Source organism: Fonsecaea multimorphosa (genome assembly GCF_000836435.1).
Source record: "Fonsecaea multimorphosa CBS 102226 unplaced genomic scaffold supercont1.1, whole genome shotgun sequence".
Lineage (NCBI taxonomy): Eukaryota > Fungi > Ascomycota > Eurotiomycetes > Chaetothyriales > Herpotrichiellaceae > Fonsecaea > Fonsecaea multimorphosa.
Window position 1 is genome coordinate 335,759 of NW_015971635.1, and position 13,161 is coordinate 348,919.

Genomic DNA, 13,161 nt, shown 5'->3' on the forward strand with positions numbered 1-13,161 from the left:
CAGGTGTCAAAGGAAGATATGAATTGATTGAAAAGACTGCAAGTCGCTAGGTAATGTCTTTGGTGGGTAATCGTAGCCTGACAGGCCAGATCTGATATTCTAGAGTCATCGCGCTCACGGCTTGGCCCTCGAGATGAAAGGGTGCTTCAACGCGTCGTTGGGCGTGATGCGCTTCTCCGGTCGCAAGTCTAAACACTTGTCCAGTAGATCCACAAACAAATCCAGCTCTTTCCGCTCCTGCTCGTTCATTCGTTTGTCTTTCGGAATCAACCGAGACCTTAAATCTCTGACAGGTTTTGGCTTGATATCCATCACTTTTATTATCGTCCGCCCTGTGACCTTGTCTGTTTCCTGCGCTCGGAAGTTGAGAAGGTCATCAAAGTATTCATACGTCAGAGTACCACGCCTGAGGAGCTTGTGCGGAAACTTTCCACGACACTCCATGATTGCACGAAGCATGCCGTTGTTGTTGCGGCCTGTGAACAAGATCTTTCCCGTGTAGAGTTCGAATAGGGTGCATCCGACTGACCACATATCAATCCCATAGTCATAAGGGATACCAAGGATGACTTCGGGGGCGCGGTAGAAGCGAGACACTAGATACGGCGCGGTGGCGTTCTCAGTGATGGGAGAAGCAGATCCCAAATCACAAATCTTCAGCGTGCTCCTGGCTTCGTTGACCAGGATGTTGTCTGGTTTCAAATCAGCGTGTATATATTGACATTTCTTCAGCAAGCTCAATCCCAAAAAGAGTTGCTGTGCGTATGCCCGAATAGCCTTGATATTGATACCCACGTCTCTGCCAAACTTCTTGAGCACTTCCCGCAGATTCATGGAAAGGTTTTCAAAAACCATGCAGAGATGACCTTTATGATCGAACGAGCGTTGAAGGCGAATGAGGTGCTTCTTGTCTTCGGGGTCATTGGCAGCAATGTCTTTGAGAATGTCGATTTCCTTAATTCCTGCTTTTCGCATGGTTTCGTTATTCCGGACGATTTTTATCGCGACAGGTTTGCCAGTGCGTCTATCAGTAGCTCGTACGACAGAGGAGAACATCCCTCTTCCCAGATTTTGAGTGACGTGATAACGGTCCTCGATCAGCTCACCAAGGATTGTTATGTAATACCCTTCAGAATCATCCCAATTGTCCATGAGGTTGACATCCAGGGCTTGTGCAGTCTTGATTTCTGCTTTAGGCTTCATAGGGGCTTCGGCAAACATATCGTCGTCTCCATCCTCGTCGGCAAACATGTCGAACTCACCAGTCGCCTTAGAAGGGGGCGGAGCAGATTTGTTGTCAGCTTCGGTTACTGCTTCGTCGGCCTGCTCGAGAGATTTCTCGTCTTCCTTGAAGAGACGTTTGTCATGTCGTGCTCGTTCCTCCTCCATGTCCACAGTGGGGTCATAGTCGGCAGCTGAAGGGCCATCGTCAGCCGGAGATCTTCTATCAGTGTTAGTCAGATCTGCATCATTATCGAACTTGATCTCCGCAGGAGACTGTGGGCCAGATAGATCTCTCGGCGTCCGAGGCGAGGACAGAACAGGGGATTCTGATGAAGTTAGTTTACGCTCGAGACAAATGGTAACAGCTAACATACCGGATCGACGTGGCGTTGTAGTATAGCTTTCCGGAGCAGGACTTGCCGGAGTCGATTCAGCCCCTAGATGAAGTGCCTGAACCAACAGGGGCGGGGCTTGACCACGATATTTGTTCTTGATAGCTTCACGACGTTTCCGCCGTTCTTCAATCAAAGCAGCCTCGTCTATGACTCTGGGCTCTTCGCTCTCTTCGGTGGCGCTGCTAGCGGTAACGGACGTGGAATTTTGTTCTCGATCCCTGTTTTGCCGCTGTCCTGCAGCATGAGCTCCTGGCCGAGGTACCAAGTTAGAGGGGACGTCGTCTGACGGAAGATCATGCAAAGGTGTTGATCGTGAGGTCTCCGGGGCCGAATCTTTCCCCCGTTGAGCATCTGCATGTTTGGAGTCGGACTCAAACCTGCTACTTTGATCTCGGGTGCCTGCAGAGCTGTCCATTCCTTCCTCTTTGCGCCGCGAATGTCTATATGGTGACCGACTCCTGCTGCGACTGTGAGAGTATGTCCGCGACCGCTTCGAGCGTCTTTCTTCGTGGGATTCGTGGCGTCGGTGACGTTGGGCGTCATCCTCATACCTCACAGCAAAGGTGCGCCTGTCATTGTGGGATCTATTGCTCGAATGGTTATAGTCGCGGGGGCGCTTCTCCCCCCTGGGAGCTCGGTAAGGAGATCTCGAACGCGATCGATGTGATCTAGACGTGGCGCTGTAGGGAATGGAAGATGGTCTGGCACGACGGTCAATCTTGCTGTTATTGCGGAAAGATGGTATGTTCTTTGCCTTCGCTTCCGAGTCTGACGTCAAGATTTCGCCCTCAGACTGGCTGGGTGATCTTGAACCCATGATGAAGTGGTGGATTTGCAGGCCGGGAATAAGACCTAGCCTTCAGTTGAAATAAGAGCGTTAGCCAGCGGATTCTTGAACTGGAAAATTTGCAGTTGTAGAGCCCGACCGGTGTCGTCCCACAAAGTCCTTCTCAAATCGCCTGCGAGAGCGTCTCTATGAGCAGAAGAGACACTGGTGATTCAGCCTGCCCAGATCGCAAGATGAAAATCGAGGAATGAAACCTGATAAACGATGAAGTAATGTGGTGGTAGCGGAAGTCACCAGAATCACTTGTCAAGAGGCAGGCTGCAGGCTGGTCGCTGCCAAGGCTTCCATCTTGCCGCTCTAACGTTAAGTATCCTCCATTTTCTGAGTGTCGGATCAAAGGTGACCCTTCAAGTTACACAGATTGTGTGGTTCTTTTTGGAGCAGTGATACATTATCGCTCATCTATTTTCTTGGCTGTGTTTCAACATAAGATACTTCTTCCTTCCCATCCAGCACTTCTTGGCTACATTTAGTGATGGGCGTATCTGTGTCGGACGATGTTGGGTGATCGTTGTGATTTCCCCTCCGCCGCTCCCCCTAACTTGACGTGCGGTGGCTTGTGTCTGCCGGTCTCTTCTGCATGGCTTCTTCATGCAGGTCTTCTACCCGTGTAATGAATTTTTCTGGCAAGCTGAGGTGACCGCTGGTGACAAGAGGTCTGCTGCGCTCAAGGTACCACCCTTTAAACTCCTGCCACAGAGCGTAGTCTGAAGAACGGTTGCTTGCAGGACGCGGGAAATACGGATCGTTCCTCAAAAAGGCACGAGCAGCTTGCTCGACGCCTGCGTCGTCCATTGTCAACGGTTTGCAGCAGTCAAAATCCAGGAGCCATAAGCTGTGGGATCCGAAGAAGTCATTGGTGAACTCTCCGGTCCTGGCTTCGGTGTCGGTGTCGGTGTTTTGAAGCCCTCCGAGAACAAACTCGACATCATTCGCATCTATCCTGGCGGTCCAGTGCATCACAGCGAGCGACTCTGCCATGGCGTGCGCGTAGTCTACCACTTGCAGATCCAGCTCTTCCGCCTGGTTTATATGCAATGGATAGTTCCGCAAGGAGAAGAAATTCTGCCCTCTCCTAGCCTCTTGCTGGATCTTTCGACGGCCAAGGTAGAGGCGTACCAAGCAATCTCGGTCTGCGTCGTTGTTCTTGATGGTCTGGACTGACGGTGGGGGACAGTACCGATCCACGAGACGGTCCCTCACCTCCCGCGGTAACCGTGGTATGCGTTCCGAGCAGAGCACATTGCAGGCAGTATAACCTTTGGGAAATCTGGAAAGGTTCTTTTCCCACCACGAATCGTCACTGTGAACAAATCTCGGCCAACGTGGCACGCACGCGATCCTTGCACCCTGCTGCGAAACTGTCTCAAGGACGCGTTTGAGCATGTTGTAGTCGTTGAGTATTGATCTCCCCGGCCCGCCATCTTCTCTTTTCATAGCAATGATGTCTCCTTCAGCTGCCCAAACAGAACCACAGAAGCCTTGTCCTATGCGCCGGAAGCTGGTATCGCTGTGAGCCTGTTGATTGCGACCTTCCATGTTTGGAGGAGTAAGGTATTTTTGTCGAGATGAAGCAGCTTTGGTGTTTTATCAAGTGATAGGACTAACCCGGGGTCTCCGAGAGCTTTTAGATCGTCAGTCGAAAGAGAGGCTGGAGAGCGCGAACTGAAGGTCCTCACCCGTTAGCAAGGTGAGTTTATGGCATTAGTGGTACTTTCCACCAAATAAGGCCTCGGCCCGTTCCTCCTTGCTTCCAGCCTTTTCGACCTTTTCGAGGCCCTAGAATGCGGCTCGCGACATTGAACTGCGAACACACTGCAACACCAAATCGAGCCGGAAACTGTCGCTAGGAGAAAGCCAGCTCCATCACTCGTGAACGTGGTCGATCAAGCTCGGTTACTCTGCCCATGTTGGATGCCAGCGTCAATTTCAGCGTGCCAGAAGCAAGCAAGACACTTCTTGTCTGTAGTAGGAAAAAAATGGTGTCTGTTAATACACGTTTGGAGCACGCTGTCGATAATATTTAGTGGTCAAATCCAAATACTGATGATCCATCTTTCATGTGAAGCATGGACCATATGGCCATCCTGAAAGGAGCGGTCCCTCAGCCAGACAGCGTCAAGTAAATAGAGCCACGGATCCGCTGCGCGGTGACAACTTGACAAACATCAAACAACCAGAGGACGAAGCCTTGTATGGGCCGTGTTCCATGCCCGGATAGCGATATGCGTATGCCCCTGTTGACCAGGTCTGACCCAGTGTGATATCCTCAAGGTCCCCACGAAGGAGACAAACTTCTTCAACATAGGCGTGAGTTATCAGCCCGTTGGTGACGGATACTGCATTTGGCTCGTGCCACTGAAGAACAGACCTCTCCTCCGAATCTTTGTTGCCATTGAGCAGCAATTCCCAGACTCCAGGTCCGATCGAGTACCATGGCTTTACTGTCTCGGAGTCTGCAGGCGTCCCGGGCGGTGGGGGTGGTGGCGGGCGGGAGAATTCTTGCTGCTCAAGAGGCATTCCTGGGTCTCGCGAGTTGCTTTCGTCTGACGTTTCCACCTGGGTCTGAAGAGTGACCCGTGCTCGGGCAGGCTTTCACAGAGTGGTGCTGATTCTGGGTTCCGGGCCTGCAGATAAGATCGAGTTGCTCTGGGAGGTCCGAGGGCATCGTACGCTCTTTTATATTCCCTACCTGCCAAGCCACTTACTAATTGTAAGCAAATCCATTGATCGGATCTCATAAGATGGCTCTATACGCCACCAATGGCTGCCGAAATGGTCTTCTGGTGTTGTTTTATCGAAGCGGTGGCCCCGAGAAGAAATGAGAGAATAGCGTCTCTAAATAAAGGCTATCTTTCCTGCATCTTGACAGCCCATGCCAGTACCCTGTCAGATAAACTCACCGACAGCCTTACGGCTCAATTATCATGGCATCTTTGGATATTAAATGGAGATAGCAGCTTCGATGCTCCACTGAAAAGCTTGCTCTTCACGCAGGGACAAGATCGAGAGATGACAGAAGACGCGTGACAAGAGGTGATTGCCAATAGATCTCCTCCTGGTTGGAATCGAGGTTTTGCATAGCAATCCGGCGTGAAATGGAATGCTGTTTGCTTCGATAGTCTTAGAAAACCTCCCATTCTTGTCTCAGCGTGTTTGCATCGGAGTCATGAAAGAACAGATTTCCAGACCAGTTGTACAAACAAGCACCATTGAGGATGTATAAATACTCCTTACTGCCAGCAATTGCTTATCCCTCATCATCCCCACAATCAGCAACAGAAGACAGAACGCTCACAACAGTCCAATAATAACTTGCTTCCAACCCCTTGACAGTGCAGTCACAGTTAAGTCTTATCAAATACAGCAAAACCCGTCCAAACGTCGATTATTCAAGCTTCATAAGGAAGATGTCAGGCACCAACCCTCCTCCCAATACCCCAACAACCAGTCCGCCTCCGTCGCCCCCCTATACGAAGAATTAGCGACATGCTCACCGCCACAATCCTGCTTTCCACTCAATGATGCGTCGTCCTCGCCATGGGTCTTCATGACGGGTTGCTGAACTTCTCTCCTTGCCGAATTCAACATCTTTGAGAGGCTGAGGATTCAAGTAAAGGACATGGCACGATGCCGACGGGATCTTGGAGTATGGCGAAAATCTCCGCGGGCCTGTTGACGGCTTGCAAGAACGTGTTAGAGTCCAGAAACTTGGAGTTAGGTCATATTTAATGGTGGGACATGGGGACCCCTGAACTCCAAGAGTACTTTGACAATTGACCAATAATCCCGCCAAACATTCATGGAACTTCCAGTAAAGTGCTTTGCTGAGGGCTGTGGATCTTCGCCGTCTCATACCCACAGTAATAAATCATGAACAGGCCGACTTTACCCCTACCTAGGTAGTCTGCAAGAGTTCTCGTCAAGTCCTGTCTCTTTGGGTGATGGAACTCCGCGCTGGAGAGAACTGAAAACGAAACCAAACTCCACAACTTGACCTCGAAACGATTCAAACAAGCCAAGATGTCACGTGTTTGAATTGCCCGTTGGCGCCGTCCGTAGCCGTTCACCGTTCTAGACTGCGGCGATTAATCTTCTCGAGGATTTGTTCTCATTTGACCTGACATTGCCAGACTTCCACAACCCCAACATTGAATCCTCGTTAGCTCAAGAACTATTAGCAGGTTGACCAGCACAGGATCAGCGATGGGTGGACAAAGCAGAGAAGGTCAGTTCACGCAAAGCACCCAGTTGTCTGATCAGCCTATCTCTAACATTGCTTTACAGGCGGCAAAGTCAAGCCACTGAAGGCTCCGAAGAAGGACAAGAAAGACCTTGACGAAGAGGATCTCGCTTTCAAGGCCAAGCAACAGGCAGGTACGAGAGATCCGCTCCCATGCTCCACTTGAACAACAACTAAAATCATCTACGCAGACGCGAAAGCCCGGAAAGAAATGGCCGACAAGGCAAAGGGAAAGGGGCCGCTGAACGCTGGCCAGCAAGGAATCAAGAAGAGTGGAAAGAAATAGATGGGACAGGCACATGGTTTTCTTGTTTCGACGTCTGCAACGATTGATGATTCGGGAGCGAGGCGCAGATGGGTTGAGCTCGTTGATTGACTAGACCAGTGACGAGACATCAAATTCTGAACTGACCAGGAACACCTCTGTCGATGATACTGCGCTGTACAGCTGCATCCTTACTATTTCCCATACAAGTTCATGTGACTGACATCTATACGCCGCCTTCTTGTGTTTCAACGAGGGGATGTTGCTGTACAGCTCTTCTGCTTGCGACGATGCGACACAGAGCTTTTTATTGTCTGGTGGGCACTAACATGGATATCACTTCAGTCATTCCTGACTCCAACCTCAGGGAAGGGGGAGAATTCGGTTTCTGGCCATGGTAGTGATCCAGGTGGTTATGCAAGGCAAACATGGAGAAAGAGCAGACTTGGCGATGTAGACTTAATGGAATCTACCGGTACCACACCGCGAACCGAACAAACACAATATTGACAGCAGATGTCGTTGGTTGTGTTTGCTAACAATTTTCTCTTTGTTGCCCAGCGCTCTCTATCATACTCGCTCTTTCCATCGTTGGCTTGATCTCTTCTTCACAAGTTGAACTTCTTCTCACCATATCCAAGTTCTCAAGAAGATTATCACCTCTTCCACATCGATACCCACCTATCCCTCAGTCATGGACGAGTCATTTAGCCAACCACCCGAACCGCGCGAGGATCGAGGCCCTCGAATTCCTCCCGCAAAGCTCTCAACGTATGCAGCCGGCATCCAATCAATGAATCTGGCAGAGATCAGACCTGTAGGACTAACAATCGCGCCCATAGGATCAAACCCGACCCAACAATCTCCCTCTTCTTCAAGCCAACCAAGACCTCCCCTTTAGTCCTCGTTGACAGCAAATTCTCTCGAGATGCCGCCATGATCTTCTGCGACCGCATTCGCCACGATCTGATGGATAACAACAGCAAATCCTTCACCATTGTTGGTGGCAACCTGAACGGTCTCAAGGAGGTTGTGGCTTGGATCAAACAGTGCGTTGCCGAACAGAGCATTGTCAAGTTCAAAGATGTGAGTTCCTTCAGATTCTCCTCCAGAAGAGAGACCAACACAGCTCTCTAGCTCGAGGACGACGCACCCGACCTATTCACCACCTACGTTAACGTCATCATCTCCGCGTACTACCTTGGTATCCCGCCGCGCGACCTCTCCGATCATATCCTCAAACGAATGTCCGGCATCGCTCGCAAGCGTCTCATGAGCTGGGACGAAGTCGAATGGTTCTACACGACCCCTCTACTGGCGGTGCTGCCCAACGACAAAGAAAAGGCCGTTCGTGAAGTTGCTGCCACTTCCGTGTTCTGGGCGTGGTGGAACGGCAAGCTTGATGAGAACGAGACCCCCGAGGAGATGATGACTTTGAGCGTTTTGAGGCAAGAGAACAGCAAGCTGGACCAGGATTTGCACGATTGGTGTGAGAGGAACGAGGCGGAAGTGCGGAAGAAATGGGAGGAAAAGGACAAAGCGAAGAAGTCGGGCGGCCTTGCCAATGGTCACCATGACGAAAATGGACATGCGGTCGGCAGCGCCAGCGGAGGCGGAGACGGAGGCGGAGGGGACGAAGCAACAACTGTGGCTTCTCCAGAGACTAAGAATTGGGATACGTTCAGCGGCGAAGGACCATTGGGCCCTCCCAACTCGGTCGCAACCCAGGACTCCGGCATCGGAATGGGAGTCGGTGGTAAGAACATTCCTTCTGTGCCTCCTACTTTGCCCGCTGTGAATGAGATGGACAGCATCAACGGTGCCGGCGACTGGGCCGAAGAGGTCAGCGAGGTTACTCGGCTCAACAACCAGCAGTGGTAGGACCCCGGGTACGGATCCGAAGGCGACGCACTTGCGCAAGCAATAGCGCAGTATGCGAGCATATCCGACCAACCTGTCTGATGGAGACGAGAGAGAGGACGAGCCGAATCGCTGAGCTTCGGCACAGAGAGTGGTTTAGCATACTTGTTTGCACTCGCTGGGTATGGGCGAAGGATGAAATGTTTTCCACAAGAAAAGATAACAGTAATATGCTGTCATCGTATGTGAGCGCAGGGCCTGGGGCTGGTTGATTGCAGAGTCCACTTTCAAAATGGAAGGAATCGGTCTGTTCGTGTGAATAGGTTGAATGACCCCCGATGGAGGCAATGTAATAGTCATTATCAAGAGGAATAAGATATGCCCATGCAACTGATGTTCATGTTTAGTTTTCGTACCCTTGTATCCAGTGTAATCCGGTTCCCCTGTTGACACTCGTATACTCCTTCTGTCATGCAACTCCCAAGCATGTATGAATTAAATTAAAAAGATGATCTCATCCAACTTCCTTGTCCCCTTTTCCGCCGATGAGAGAATTGAAAAAAAAAAGCCCTTGTCGTAGAAAGATAAGCCGGCGCCACATAAAACGGGCAGCCCCAATTGTCCCGCTTCGCTTGCTCAATGCCAAGATGCAAGAACCAAGCCCTGGTCACTCAAGTCGCCTTACTTGGACGTGGTGACAGTGACAGTGGCAGCATTAGCAGTGGTTGTGAGGTCGTTCACGGTGGCGATGAGCTGGTTGACCAGTGTCTGGATGCTGGTCAGGTCAGTGTTGGTGGTATCGACAGTGAGGAGGCTGTTGACAGAGTCGAGCAGGCTCTGGAGCGCGGTGTTGACGTTGTCCAGGTCGGTCACGTCGCCGGTATCCAGATCGGTGCCCTCAAGGCCGAGGAGCGTGGTTTGGAGACCCTGAAGGGTGACGAGGGAGTCCGCGAGCGTCGTATCATCGTCGGTGACGTTGGTGTCTGCTTGCAGGGTCTGGATCGCGGCGGTGACGTTTTGGATTGCGGCGATCACAGGGTCCAAGACCGTCTCCAGGGAGGAGACCAGGTCGTCAAGAGAGGTGGTCACATCATCAAGGATGCCGGTCAGGTCGAGCTGCGGAGCAGGCGCACGGGCGGACAGGTCCTTGACGGCTTCGACGGGCTTCAGGGCCGTGTTGGAAGAGGCTGGGGCATCCGTTCAGTACCGTGTTTGGAAAGCCGGTGATTTGGGTGGAGAAACTTACCTTCCAGAGGAAGAGCCAAGGCAGAGGCAGCCATGAAAAGGCCAGCGAAGATGCTTGAGCAGCGCATTTTGAATGTATTAGGCCGGTTGAAAGGGCTTGTTTTTGGTGGAAGAGGAAGGAGGTTGGAAGAAGAATTAATTAGATCGGTTGCACGAAAGAGTATGAGAGAGAAAAGAGCGACTGTTGTTTGTATTACTGTTGATGAGGATGAAGAAGTGCCTCTACAACCGAGGGAAGGGAAGTGTTTATATACATCAACTGCTGCCTTCTGTAAACACCATGTTGTGACCGAGATCATCGTCGGGATAGGAGTGGCAAGAGACGCGTCGGTCGTGCTGGGTTGCCCAAAATCTCCGATAACTTGTGATCCCCAGAATTGAAATTCGATGTGGCATATAAAGACGTGATTGCCGTCGATCGCCGGTGCATCTTGGTTAGTGTGAGAGACAAGGCTTCATGTCTCAATGCCCAGCCCTGCTGCATTCGGAGTGATTTGCAACCCTTAATCCTTATCCGATCAACTACCCGTCTATGGGGATCGACCGTGGTGGAGCAAGTGCGCTAGTTGCCAGGGGCTGGTTGACGCGAGCGCCGAGTGCAGCGCTCACAGGCCGAAGGCTCCGACGACGATTGGCTGTCGAGTCGATAAACGACGAGGCTGAAGTCTGCCAGAAATCGCCTGTTTCAAGGAAACTTTCAACGAATACGAGGACTGTGGCGTCCGATCGGGGCCGTATTGGGTCTGGGAGGCTGAGGAATATTGCTCCTCGCCTGCAGAATCTTGCTTCAATAGAGTTGATATTTGGCGATCAGCCACTCCTGCCACCTACTGGATTGTATAGATTAGCTTTCAAGCACCTCTTTCGCATTACTGACGCGCGCCTTGCCGGGCTCGTCAGACGCCAATTTGTGGAGCGCGTGTCAAACTGAACAAATATCAGGAGTGATGGCTGCCCGCGAGGGACAATCAGTAACACAGTCGCGGGCCTTGCAGACGCGCTATTGAAAGCATGGTCCGATGATGTCTGAAGATTGAGATCACGCCCAGCCCTGGATTGAGATATCAATCTCTCGTGGACGATCAGTGATCGCTTCTGGCTTCAGGTGCAGGAGTTTCTATTGCTCCTACTTGGGGATCTTCTGTCCAAATATTCAAGTGGCAGGCACCCTCTCTCGAAGTTGACGGTGATTTGACTAAAACATTTCCTACTTGTCGGTAGCAGCAGGGAAGGCGGGCGTGCTCTGATGCGTTGTTGATGTTGAAGTGCCCCGTGAGCTGGAATGTGGTTTTGGGTGTCTCACAAGGCTCTGATCGACGGGTCATGTGTCAAAGAGTGGGTTTTCAAACATGACCATTTGATGACTGCTGGACTAAATCACTTAGTCTTGCCATGGGAGGCCAGGAACAAGAGCGAGACCACCGTCGACTCTCGTGACGGCAACTTGGGACGGAGAGCAGGCTGAGCGAGCGAAAGAAAGACCTCGCTCCGTGATGCATCGGCTTTTCCATGGTTGACGACAACAAATCCCTCCAGAGCCTCGAGCGTGAAATGCTGGAAGAGCTGAGGTTGAGGTTGATGTGAGAGAAGGCAGCAGGCTCGCTCTTTCCAACACACTGGCACTCACTGTCCTTGCGCCTGGGCAGGACTTTCCCTTGGCCGTGAGCAACACAACTTGTCAGTTCTCACAACCTCACAAAATCACTCTCTCATTCTCTCTTCAAGGTGTGAGCTTGACCTTGCCATAAGAGACTCTGCATTCAGTTCCTTGCAATCCCTCGCCAGTCAAGTTGCTCACCTCCATCACAATGGTCCCGTCTTCCCTCCCACTCTCGTTTGTGCTTCTGATCGTGTTCATGCACCTGCGCCTCTGCCTTGCTGACCTCAATCCTCGTCAATCATGTGGCTCGGGATATGATCTCTGCTCACCTGGCGGCGCTTCCACTAGGGACGTGCCTGAGATTGGTCCTGGATTGGCCAGGCTGTACCTCAATCTAATCCAAACAGTCGATCCTCAGCCTGCGCCAGTCCATGTCATGCCATCCGACAGCGAAATAGCTCCTGCTCATCGAGCAAGACAAACCCCTGGGAGTCTATGCTGTAAGCTCACAACGACAACGACCCAGCAAATGAACTGATGATGATCAGGTGCCGAAACAACACAGTGTCTTCTTGTCCTGAGCTACAACGTTCCAGTGTGCTGGGTACCGTTCCTCTCTTCCTACACCGTGGTCGGGGACTCATCCTTCTTGGTTGTAGGACAAGTTCACCACCAATTATTACCTTCCCGATGGCTCTTACGGTTCAATTACCTCTGGAAACTATACCACTCCCAACGGCGACTGGGCAAACCTGATCACGGGGAACTACCGGCTGGCGAATGGACAGACAGGAAATATTTACCAGGGTGACACTCTGGAAGAACCCAACACCTCAACATTGCTGATGCCAACTCCATGGACCAGCAAAGGAGTCGGCTCAGCGATACCAGCCAGCGAGGTGGGAGCTCAACCAACATCCAATTTCTCAAGCATGGCGCCGTTGCCTACCCTCACAACCGGCTCCGCGGGCAGTGCCAGCAGTGACTTGGCCACGATGACAATTCTCTCTGGAAGCAATGTAATTTTGGGTAGTACGCCAGCGGCATCGATCCCAACCACGCCTCCACCACCCAGTATCACGCCTCCACCACCCAGTATCACGCCTCCAATCACCAACATTGCTTTAGGACGATGTCTTCGTGGCGTGTATCACCTGTGGGCGATGATAATGACCTTTGTGACTGTCACACACCTTGTCACACACTGACGAGCGAGAACCCAAAAAGGCTCTGAATCACACATGGTAAGAGGAATCTAGTATCAAATACGATGATCATGTGGCTGGAGATTGCCGGACAGGCACGATCCGGGATGCTGACTGCGGAGTCATCTGGAGCTGGAGCACAGGTGGTGAACGGAGCACTAGGAGATCAAATTCTGATGTCGGAGAACGATAAGTGTCGAACAAATGCTGTGCATGATCCTTTCCTTTTGTGCCTCGGGGGGCACTATTATCTAGGCCTATATCAGTAATCTTGCCT

At 51.5% G+C, this 13,161-nt stretch overlaps 7 protein-coding genes across 7 annotated transcripts; 3 read left to right on the plus strand and 4 right to left on the minus strand.

The window, feature by feature from the left end:
• Window positions 1–114: 114 nt before the first annotated feature.
• Window positions 115–2,436, minus strand: Z520_00123 (uncharacterized protein; the record flags this gene model as incomplete). The annotated part of the gene is made up of 2 exons (XM_016770644.1): window positions 115–1,550; window positions 1,599–2,436. The coding sequence occupies 2 exons, from the start codon at window positions 2,434–2,436 to the stop codon at window positions 115–117; spliced, it is 2,274 nt and encodes a 757-aa protein (XP_016637554.1).
• A 567-nt stretch (window positions 2,437–3,003) lies between these two features.
• On the minus strand, window positions 3,004–4,005 carry Z520_00124 (uncharacterized protein; the record flags this gene model as incomplete). The annotated part of the gene is made up of 1 exon (XM_016770645.1): window positions 3,004–4,005. The coding sequence occupies one exon, from the start codon at window positions 4,003–4,005 to the stop codon at window positions 3,004–3,006; it is 1,002 nt and encodes a 333-aa protein (XP_016637555.1).
• A 579-nt stretch (window positions 4,006–4,584) lies between these two features.
• Z520_00125 (uncharacterized protein) lies at window positions 4,585–4,986 on the minus strand (the record flags this gene model as incomplete). The annotated part of the gene is made up of 1 exon (XM_016770646.1): window positions 4,585–4,986. The coding sequence occupies one exon, from the start codon at window positions 4,984–4,986 to the stop codon at window positions 4,585–4,587; it is 402 nt and encodes a 133-aa protein (XP_016637556.1).
• Window positions 4,987–6,672: 1,686 nt separating this feature from the next.
• Z520_00126 (uncharacterized protein) lies at window positions 6,673–6,995 on the plus strand (the record flags this gene model as incomplete). The annotated part of the gene is made up of 3 exons (XM_016770647.1): window positions 6,673–6,694; window positions 6,754–6,843; window positions 6,901–6,995. 3 exons carry the CDS (start codon window positions 6,673–6,675, stop codon window positions 6,993–6,995), a joined length of 207 nt encoding a protein of 68 aa, XP_016637557.1.
• A 673-nt stretch (window positions 6,996–7,668) lies between these two features.
• Z520_00127 (uncharacterized protein) lies at window positions 7,669–8,855 on the plus strand (the record flags this gene model as incomplete). The annotated part of the gene is made up of 3 exons (XM_016770648.1): window positions 7,669–7,745; window positions 7,817–8,060; window positions 8,112–8,855. The coding sequence occupies 3 exons, from the start codon at window positions 7,669–7,671 to the stop codon at window positions 8,853–8,855; spliced, it is 1,065 nt and encodes a 354-aa protein (XP_016637558.1).
• A 660-nt stretch (window positions 8,856–9,515) lies between these two features.
• On the minus strand, window positions 9,516–10,147 carry Z520_00128 (uncharacterized protein; the record flags this gene model as incomplete). The annotated part of the gene is made up of 2 exons (XM_016770649.1): window positions 9,516–10,021; window positions 10,081–10,147. The coding sequence occupies 2 exons, from the start codon at window positions 10,145–10,147 to the stop codon at window positions 9,516–9,518; spliced, it is 573 nt and encodes a 190-aa protein (XP_016637559.1).
• Window positions 10,148–11,887: 1,740 nt separating this feature from the next.
• On the plus strand, window positions 11,888–12,887 carry Z520_00129 (uncharacterized protein; the record flags this gene model as incomplete). Its single annotated transcript, XM_016770650.1, has 3 exons — window positions 11,888–12,179; window positions 12,228–12,283; window positions 12,339–12,887. 3 exons carry the CDS (start codon window positions 11,888–11,890, stop codon window positions 12,885–12,887), a joined length of 897 nt encoding a protein of 298 aa, XP_016637560.1.
• Window positions 12,888–13,161: the final 274 nt, after the last annotated feature.